The sequence below is a fragment of the Protomyctophum bolini genome, assembly GCF_963924005.1.
Source record: "Protomyctophum bolini genome assembly, chromosome: 24".
Taxonomy (NCBI): domain Eukaryota; kingdom Metazoa; phylum Chordata; class Actinopteri; order Myctophiformes; family Myctophidae; genus Protomyctophum; species Protomyctophum bolini.
In genome coordinates this window covers 20714257-20725204 of record NC_137885.1, presented here as the reverse complement: position 1 = coordinate 20725204, position 10948 = coordinate 20714257, and the positions used below count along the sequence as shown (strand labels likewise).

Here is a 10948-nt window from a genome sequence, read left to right as displayed (position 1 = left end):
GTCTGTTTGTGCGTGCGTGCGCAAACGTGCGTGCGTGCTCAAACGTGCGTGCGCAAACGTGCGTGCGTGCGTGCGTGCGTGCACAAACTTGCGTTCACAAACGTGCACGCTGCTCACCCACTCAGTGAATAGTGTCTGGATAAGTGGATAAAGTGGCTGAGTGTGACATCAGCCAGGCTAGTTATACAGTAAGTGGCTAAGGATGGCTCTGGGCCCTTATAGTACATCAGTGGTGTCTGCCTGGTGCTTGTCTCCTGGTGTCTGTCTGTCTGTCTGTCTGTCTGTATGTCTGTCTCAATAAGGACAGAAAGACAGCAGTGCCCCGCCCTGTACCATATGGCATGGATGGCTGTTTAACAGATTGTATCACAGGTTTACACACACACACACACAAACACACACCCTGAGGGGCCGGTGGCGAGGCTGGGCCCCCCCTGAGGTGAGTAGGAGAGAGAGAGAGAGAGAGATCGGGAGAGGTAGAGGGAGAGAGAGTGAGAGAGAGGGCGGGGGGGTTGACAAAGAAGAGAGAAAGATGGAGGGATGGTGGAGAGGAGAGATGTGTCTTTGCGCTGTCGTGAAATTGTATGCGATCGTATTATCACACAATTAAATTGTGATTAACAATCTAATTGTGTTTTTGGCATTGCACATATGAATACAAAATGTTGGCTTAGAAGACAAAGGTTGCACAGGGAAGCTGTTGCATGTTGTAACATTGACATTGGCATGATGGTATCGAATTGATACCTTGCTACTGTACTCGGTCAGTTCCCTAAAAGGACAGGTGACCTGATATCCAGGTGGTTTCTACTGTACTCAGCACAGTTCCATAAAAGAACAGGCCACCTGATGTTCAGGTGGTTTGTGGGTTCAAATGTCCGAGTCCCCGGTTCTATTCTTCCCTACTATCTCTCTCTCTCTCTCTCTCTCTCTCTCTCTCTCTCTCTCTCTCTCTGTGTTTCATGTATCTCTCTCTCAGCCATACCTAAAGACTCAGAAAATAATCAGAAAAGTGCTCCTACCTACAGAACAAAAAATTTTGTATTTCCAGAAAACCACAAAACATCGAGGATATTTTGGAAAGCAACAACAGCATTTTCAGAAACGGTTTATGCAACAGCTGTACATTTCTGATGCATTTCCGATGGGAACACACTAATAGAACAGGCCCAATAGTCGAATAGTAAGGGCACATACCACACAGACTATGATACCTGGCAGTTTCTTAACTTTCTTGCTCAAATGTGCATCTCGATTTCGAATTTTCCCCCACAAGAATTAGCCTTTCGCTAAGTCCCTCCCCAAACCGTCCTTTTCCAATAGGCACATTAGCAGCTAGAAGACAGGTCCAGCTGTCCTTCTCACCCATTGAGATGCATGTTAAATGACAGGATTTCTTCATATAAATAATGGATCATTTAGAAGCAAAACCTTCAAAATGTCTTTAAATCTAGTCAACAAGGCCTGCAGTAGGCTATGCACTGGGCAAATGACAGAGGGAGAAATCAACTTTTAAGGACCGCCGACAGGAGTTTTCATGTTGCACGGTAAGACTATACGATGATTAGTATTATTGCCATCACCTGGGTGGGTCAGGTGTGTAACTTTCCTGATGTTAAGCCGTGTAAATGTTCAACAACACAGCCATGCAAATTAACATTGACAGCTATGAGGTGGCAAAGGCTTGACCTGCATATTAGCAACAGTTGCTAAACTATTTGGATTGGCATTGGACAATCACATTTTGGGGTGGGATTTAGCGAAGGACTAATTGAGATCACGATTCTCATACAATTCTAATTTTTTCCATGAAAATATTTATATTTCTTTAGTCTGTAGTTGCTGAACATTACTACATTCAAAATGTGGCACCTGGAGCCAACTACTATGTGGCTGTAAACAAACAACATCAAAGTGCATGACTTAAACCTCTCCTAAAGTCTCTCTTGTAGCAAAAAACTAAAGAGTAACTAAAATGAATTGGACAGCAAACTATTGCTGCACGATTCTTTAGAAGACTTAGAAATGAGATTGCAGTGTGTATGTGTCTGTATCTAGAGCTCGATATTTTTCTGATTAATTGTGCAGTACTACCACACACAGCAACCAAACGTATGGAACCCCCAACGCACGCACACACGCACGCACACACACACATTAGCTAACACAGTCAGGGAGGCTGGCAGAACCTTCGCTAAAACGTCCGGGACAACGCTCCACACGTCCCAGACTCTTCTCCCTTCTGGCTCCTAAACTATGGAATGAACCCCCCATTGCAGTTAGAACTGCAGACTCCCTCCCAATCTTCCGCCGTAGTCTGAAGACCTACCTCTCCAGACTCCACCATAGCCCGTAGCACTTGGTTAGGTTAGGGCACATACCACACAGACTATGATACCTGGCAGTGGCAGAGTGCATGGTTCCATTCCCGGGCAAGTGGCAGAGCATTTAGTGAATGTCAACTCCTCTACTCTATCTCCCACTTCCATAATTATGCCTCTCCACCGAGTATATCAGATAAAGGAAAAAATAACATCAAACTTTAGTTGAGTCGAGCTGATGAGTACCATGCATTGAAAGAACCAAAGTTCATGGGAACACCAATATCAATAGGGTTCATCCTACTGAAGCTTTAAGCTAAAACAAGTAAAACCTTAATTCCATAGCAATGCAGCCTGTATAGTTTCCACCATATCCCTGGACGAAAATATTAGACTGATCAACATCGGCATCCTTAGAGTAGCAGCGCTAGCGGGGCTAACAACTGCTTTATGATTCACAAACACAACGCATACTTAATATCGATTAGAGCCAGTCCGCCAAGGCCGGAATTCCCACTTGCACACGAGGGATCTCAAAGAATTTAAATGCCATGGGCTCAGTGGTGGCTGCACGGACCACATGCTCCTTTTAGTCACAAAGACCCGAGTTCGAATCCAATTCCCATGCATGCGGAATGCGGCTCCGCCTTCCTGACCGAATAGCTCTCGTGCCGATAATCACGCACACCCTCTCGTGTAATTGCTTTATTGTTACACTCTGCAGTGTAACAGAATGAAACAACAGAATGAAAGCTGAAGTGGACATTGTCTGTCTGTCTGTCTGTCCCAGCAGACAGACAGACAGACATTGGTTTCTTCTGCCTCAGGCCCTGACCATATAAGGGCATTGTGTAGAGAGGCGAGGGGGAATCCTCCCTACATACATGCATACCATCATCCACCATTTGAAGGAAATATCATCATCGCTTTATCTTTTTTATATATGATCCATGTCTTTAGACAGAGACGCCGGGGGCAGTGTGCATGTCTGAGCCAAGTGGTTCACAGCCAAATGATAGTGTGGGAGAGAGAGAGGGAGAGGGAGATACAACACCGTAGGGCTTTCAAGCATGAAGACATTGATATTGTTGCTGGGAGAGAAGAAAAAAAAAGACCATTACTGTATCAAAAGTAATCAACAAACTATACTATAAAAACTGGTCAAATGTTGACAAATAACATAAGAGAGCTCACAACTTGTAGATCTAGTTGTGAGCTTCTAGATGTGCTATTATTTTCACAATCTTTAGCTGTGTATCCGAGTCAAACTAAATGTAATGCCTCAACTCCCACATTCCAGTTGCTTATCAGGGTAGGTCACCAGTTCACGTGATTATTTTGGGGGGTCACCAGTTCACATTATGAATCCTATACTACTAAATTAAACTAATTTACCAGACTAGTATTTGTGGGGAGATTAGCCTCCTATAACATGTTCAATCATGGGGTTTCAAACACCTCACACCTCATGGGGTTTCACACACCTCACAACAATGCAAAGTCACCACACATCAGGAGGGGAGGGGAGTCCTACAAAAAGTGTTTGACAAGGGGGGGGGAAAGCCCTCAGAGAGGGGGGGGGGGGCTGATTATTCACCCGGTTGACGTTTGAAACTCACAGCAGACAAACGCCTCCTTTCTGCAGAGACCCTAACTGAGTGACGGGCCAGAGGGGAGTGAAGAACCAAAGACAAACCCAGCTTTGTAGCCGTGATGGCCTGGTTCTGTCCGGGCCTGGACAGCTGCTCTTCTGCCAGTTGAAACCCCCCACCCAACCCCACGTCCCCTCCTCTCCCTCACACACACACAGTCACACCCCCCCCCCCCCCCCCCCCCTTGGCTTCTACCAACCCCCCACCCATCTGCAGTCATTCCACATGGCACATCCTCGCTTCTCGCGTCTCAACCGACCGCTAAAAAAACGCATCATCTGACTGACAGCTGAAGTCTACACGTGTGGGCACTGGGCTAGCTATGTTTACCGTGTTTGAATAAAGCCAACAGAACAGTACGGTACCTGCGTGGATATTCTCTTATTATAGAGAACGCGACAGGTTTAGCTGTATTCACAGAGTCTAGTTCTCCTGAAATCCTTTACAAGCTGAACCAAATGGACCTATTGCGGGTCCATTTGGTTCTGCTTGTATGCTCTCTGCCGCTCAGTGAACGCTTAATGATTTCTGTCAGCATCAGCAAAATATTTTCATTTTTATTCTTTTGGTGGACTGGCCATCGGCGAACAGGAACCGAGAACGGACCGTTAAAGAGCATGATGTTGATGTTCTACAGTAAAATGGAACCACGTGGGTTGTGAGCATTTGGATAAAGATCAAACCAACCAAGGGATTGACAGTTGAGTGAGTTGACACAGCAAAAGACGATGACAACAAGACTGAGAAGGAAGACTGTAAAATCCCCCTGTCGTGCCGGCATGGCACACCCAGGCCCGGCTCAAACCCAACTGGTACAGCATGGAAGAAGAACTTATAAGATAATGCCAAGCGTGCAAGAGTCTCTCTCGACACCCATCCAATCAAACCAAGACCACCGTTAATCAGAGAACGGAAGCTGTTCCATTCACGAACATAATACTGTACTAATGAATGATATTAGAATTTCCATTTCTGATATGCCTCGATTATTTTGTATAAACGGAAGCGAGGAGGAGGCGGTGTCACATCCGGTCTATCCTTTTTTTTTCTCCCAGAGCCTCCGTTGCTCCAGACTGTATGACGGAAGCATTTGGCTATTGTGGGAGGAAACGGTGTCTGGCAAGACTACACACACACGGACACACATGCATGCACACAGATGGGTTCTTCCACAGTGACTCGAGGACAGAGTGGGGATCGTGGGCGTTCGGGGCACCGGGGGGGGGGGGGGGGACGGACGGACGGACAGAATGCAGGTCACCGGAGCACTGCAGGCTACCAGCATTTAAAGCCTGGGCTAATCTCGCCGCTTACACACAGCACAAACTGACACACAGCAGCCTCAATTGCTGTTTCGCTGCTAGCCTTCCTGCTACTAGTCCCCAATGAGTGTGAGTGTGTGTGTGTGTGTGTGTGTGTGTGTGTGTGTGTGGCTGCTGCTTTAGAGAACCAGGCCAGCCTTGTGCTACGCTAGCTAGCAATGTGCTAAACACATGGATACATGGCTCAGTGTGGTACAGCAGGAACCACACTCAGTCCTGTCTGGCTAAACAACACAGAGAAGATGACTGATAGTTCTCTGGTGACTGCTGCTGTTCCTTCTACAAATCACAGTGATGCTCCTTACAGCATCTCTCTCTCCCTAGTTGAAGGCTCCGTTCCATTCTGATCAAACAGAAGGCTTTGTTAGTCTGTTCCATTCTGGTCAATCAGAGTCAGTGTTAATGATATAATGAACCAACGCTCTGTTCCATTTTGGTCAAACAGAGTGAGTGTTAATGATACTAATGAAGGCTCTGTTCCGTGCTGCTCAAACAGAGTCAGTGTTAATGATGCTAATGAAGGCTCTGTTCCATTCTTCTCAAACAGAGTCAGTGTAAATTATACTAATGAAGGCTCTGTTCCATTCTGGTCATACAGAGTCAGGGTGCTGATAGTGTTTGAAGGTTGGCTCACTGGAAACACTCTGCTACACCAGTGGGTCTCAAAGTGTGGTCCAGGGACAATTCATGCATGGTTCCTTGAGGGGGTTCCAAATGTGAGAGTGTGTCTGAGAGTGAGTCTGAGAGTGTACAAATGGAACCAAATGTACCTGTGGTCCCGTAAGAGTCCATAAATTTGGTTCAATTTGTACACTCTCCTTGAAATTAAAACGTTTTAGAACCACTGTGCTACATTAAATGGAACAGAATTAGTACAGTTGATGATAAGCCCTGTGAAGGAAGCAAGGAAGAGGGACTGCTGTGCAATAAGTGCATGCATCCTTCTGCACAACATCCAGACAGTAAACTATGAGACTCATTGTTCGTAAAACACCACAGTTATGTTAAATCATTCAAGCCTCTTAACCACAATTCTGGGGGTGGAACATTGCGGCAACAAAATAGCAGATCTACAACTCACAGCGTGTCTTATTTTCATGAAAGATAATTGGGTGTGTAGAGGGGAGGAAAAGGAGGGCACAGACCCGGCCAAATGAGTTACCGTATAGTGTTTAAAGCACCAATGTAACTTTCTTTGGACAAAATTACATTTTATCAATGGAATTCCAATCTGTATAGTAGAGTAATAATTATGTTAAGCCAATATATACTTATATAATTGTTGTGGTTGCATTTAGTGTTGTCTCCCTGGTCTCTTCTATTGAGACATTTAGAATTTTAGATGGTGGCAAAGGTCATGTCTGACTTACACAGACACTTGAACTATTTTAAGGCTTTTAAAAATAGTCAAAGGTTTAGGGATCCCTTATCCCTAAACTTCTTTGCCTTTCTTTTTTTTTTTACTATATTGCAAAACATTTTTGAATAGTTAAAATGGCCAGTCTACAAGCTCACAATGTGTCAACGTAGATTGGCTTGTTGAACTATTCAAATATGCATTTCAAAATAGTAAAAAGCAGACAGACAGACAGACATTGGCAAAGAAGTTTAGGTATAAGGGGTTTATAGCGGTGACGAAATTAGAGTCCATAGTGTTTGATTTACTCATTCTGTATGTCCATGGCAAAAACAGAACTTTGACAACAATGTCCACCACGGCGATGACCGCTGATAACAGAACATGAGTGGTGCTGTAACAATATAACCAGCAAGACGCCTGAGGGCGAGGTGCCGATGTCGCGTGCACGCCTGGGTGACAGCAGACTGCTGCGTGAGTGCTGGCGCTTTGGAATGGGGGGTCAGATCAACATATCCGCCTGGGTGACAGCAGACTGCAGGGCGAACGCTGGTGCTTTGGCATGGGGGGGGGGGGGGGGGGGTGTAAGATCAACATATGGAATTAATTCTGTACTGGCCATATATGGAGCGTGTCTTGAGTGTACAGGGTTTGATGAGGTCAGATCAACATATGGAATGTCAGAATAGGTCAGCTCCATATATGGAGATCTAAGGGTGGCAGCAGGGGCAGTGTCTTGAGTGTACAGGGTTTGATGAGGGCCCAGGTAGAGCCGGGCTTTAATCTTCGGGCCTGTTGAGAACTCTAGTTTATGAGGGGCGCTAGCTTTTGTCCCCACACGTCTCATATTTGCCATTGACAATGAGTTGAGAAATTAGGTGAAATGTCCGCCAAATATGACGTATATTTCTGGCAACACAAAGCGCCCCTCACTTCACAGTTCACACGGGTGTGATTCTTAACTAATAACTTTGGGGCAGGCCCGTCTAGAGTTTAAATGGACAGGTATCAGTGAAAAGGGTTAGGGACATCGAAGAGGAAGGATGGACAGGGAAGGATCAACATATGGAATGTCAGAACAGGTCAGCTCCATATATGGAGATCTAAGGGTTTGGGGTTTGAGGTCACATGTAGACTTGCTGGCCAATATTGATGACATCAGGGATCTCCATATATGGGCATTCCCATATATGGGCTTAATCTCCATCCCTAATGATGTCACGACTCACGAGGCATGACCATATATGGTCATGGTCATATGGTCAGGCCGAACTGACGGGAAATGCACGTTTTCATAGTAAATGCGAGCTGCGGTCGCAAACAACAGAGCATAAGTGGTGCTGTAACAGTGTATTATGTATAACAACAGAACAGGGCGCAGCAGCAACAGCTCAGCCTGTGTAACAGTGTATGTATACTGAACAGCAGCAACACGGCTCAAAACACCAACCTTGAATACTTGTCCATAGGTTCCATTTCCAACCACCTCCACCAGCTCAAAGATCCCTGCTGGTTCCTGCATGGGAAAGAAGGAAGACAACAATTTATTAGAATTAGACAGAAATGCAAACGGCAACAGTACAGTACAGTACAGTACAGCACAGCCAAACACTCCAGTGTAAAATGTATGTATTCAATTCATAAACCTACTATAAATGACAATCAAATTCAACATCATCACAACAAATAAAACTCATGCAACTCAAGAGATTGGAAAAATATGTAGTAACCACACAATGTATCAATTAATGTTAAAACGGAGACTGTATAATAACTAAGCGATTAAGGTAAACCAATGAAACCAAATAGAAACTAATGTAACTAAGAGATTAATGTAACCATAACATAATTCCAAATGTAACTCAGTAAACAACTTAATTGAGATTGATTTCTAACAGTTTATATTATATTTCTGCATAGTAGGCCTACTGTACATTTGTGTATGTCATTAAACGTTTCGATTTGATTGATTGATTGAACCAGCATATTAACAAAAACAGCAAAGAAATCAAGAGATTCAAGAGAGAGACTCAGTAAACAAATGCACCCCAGCCAGGTGGTCCCCGCTCCTAGCTAAATGATGGAAGAGTTGGTAACCAAATGGGCCATTTTAGATCTTTAACTCTTTGAGATGTAAAATGAAACCATTTGGTTTCATTGTACATGTTAATTCTTTGTTAAACATGTGCATTACTTAATTTACAATACGTCTACACAATTAGAGAATGTAGATGAATTATTTGAACAACGTTTGCCTTGGTATCTCCTGGTAGTGGTACCACATCAATACAGCACAACATACAGTAGACAACATCTTATCCAACAATAACAAAATAGTCTTGGGTCTGACTGAATCTCGGCTCAAAATGCAGAATAAATAATGGACCTTGGTATGAAAAGGGTTGAAAACCACTGGCGTAACTCTGATAGTTTTAATTGTAAACTACACAGCATGCAACCAATGTAGCTAATGACTGTAGCAGCAACAGACTACTGTAACCGAACGGAACTCCTCCCAGCCAGGCAGAGATTACTAATGTGTAACAACACATGTAACCAATCTCAACAAAATGCAACAAATTAACTCGGAAATATTAAGCAAGCGGTTACAATTAATGTAACCAAATGGCCTGTCTTTTATCCGGGGCCATTTGGTTACATTTGTAGCCATTCCTCTGTGTGTGTTACTGTTATTCCTGGACAATTGTATGTGTGGTGTGTCTACAGCACTTTGAAGACACAGAGCTGTGGTGGAGTTGCAGCAGTACAAATCCCATCTGGAACAAAGAAGCAGCCAGACACAGTGGCAACACCTCGCTCGCTCTGTCATTATTCCATACTGTAGCCCCTTCACCAAACCCCAGGGCCGATTCTCCATCCCCCCCCAACGATCAAACGAGATCGATTAATCGAATGTATGAGGTCAAAGTAATAATTAAACAAATACACATATATAAAAAACAGAGTGGCAGCAGGCAGCAGCCTATAGCCTCACCCGCAACGAAGCCAAGTCTATGTCTACCAGACTCTTGGCTGGAGACTCGTTCGCCATGGTTCCGTTCGGATGTGATGATGAAGAGGATGGTGGTGGTGGTGATCGCCTCCTCCTCCTCCTCCTCCGCGACGACGACGATCAATGAGAAGCGATCGATCGATAACAAGGTATTGGTATTGGTGGATCATTTGGATGCGTGTTGGATTTGTAGTCCTCTTTCTTTTGTGTGTAGTGACGTAGTCCTGTCTGCTGCTTCCTCACTGCTACTCCATGTTGAGGTGGCAGGCAGCCTCTCTCTCTCTCTCTCTCTCTCTCCCCCCCCGCTCAGTCAGTGTCTACGAGTCCCATGGTCCAGAGGGACTCTCGCGCTACCATTGGCTAAGGGGGTTGCCATGGGTGACCGGCCGCTGAACGCAGGAAGCCGGCTGGGCAGGGGGCCTCGGTTCGGTGTCAATATTCATACATGGGTGTGGCAACAAGCGCGCGCGCGCGCACACACACACACACACACGCACACACACACACACACACACTTGAAGATGACAAACTACATCTGGGTATATATATATATATATATATATATATATATATATGGGCTTGACATTAAGTCCTGTTGTCCGGGACAACCAATAAATCTTTGCATTCAAATTGTACTTGTCTTTTCTGTGACGCTCCTAGCAGCCAACAATATTGTCTGACATCATTGTCTGGCTTTCCTACCTAATAATCACCTTTCCAATATTGTTGTCCCACCATTCCGTTTCAGAAAAACCTCATGTTATTGCGTGGCTTATTTCTTTATTTTCAATGGGAAAAACGACCCCGTCACATTTATTTATTAACTGGCCATCATCACGTCTTTCTTTGTGCTAAACGAACAATCAAACTTATGGCTCGATAATTACATTTTAAAACGGCCCCGTCTATTGAGAAACTAAGAAAGTATGCATGCTGATCGATGGACTATACTGTTAACTTGTTAGCCATACAGAATGTGAAATTGTGAATGTGATCTTACATACATGATGTATTCCATCCAAATACACAGCCATATTGGTCCTGTCCTGCCATCTGCCAAGTTCTGGCAGAAAACATGTAGGCCCTATATAAATATATCTAGTCAAAAATCTCCACTTTTCCACGAGATTCACACAGACGACATTAAATACGGCAGGGGCCCGGAATGAGTTCTGGACAGAACATATCAAAACTTATTTTAAGAAGCACAAATGTATATACACACAGATCTATGGCTGTGTATTTGGAATACATGAAATTGAAATTGAAGTAAGACAAATGTG

At 44.4% G+C, this 10948-nt stretch overlaps 1 protein-coding gene across 7 annotated transcripts in view; it reads right to left on the bottom strand.

The window, feature by feature from the left end:
- Positions 1 to 9893, bottom strand: part of LOC308311889 (mitogen-activated protein kinase kinase kinase kinase 4-like) — a 63139-nt gene extending 53246 nt beyond the window's left edge. For all 7 annotated transcript variants that reach the window (XM_080758667.1, XM_080758669.1, XM_080758668.1 and 4 more), the window contains exons 1-2: positions 9648 to 9893; positions 8103 to 8168 (exon numbers count right to left, since the gene is read on the bottom strand). In XM_080758667.1, coding sequence (XP_080614793.1) covers positions 8103 to 8168; positions 9648 to 9704 — 123 coding nt within the window. In that variant the 5' untranslated portion in view covers positions 9705 to 9893. The remainder of the gene's footprint in view (positions 1 to 8102; positions 8169 to 9647) is intronic.
- Between the last annotated feature and the right edge of the window lie 1055 nt (positions 9894 to 10948).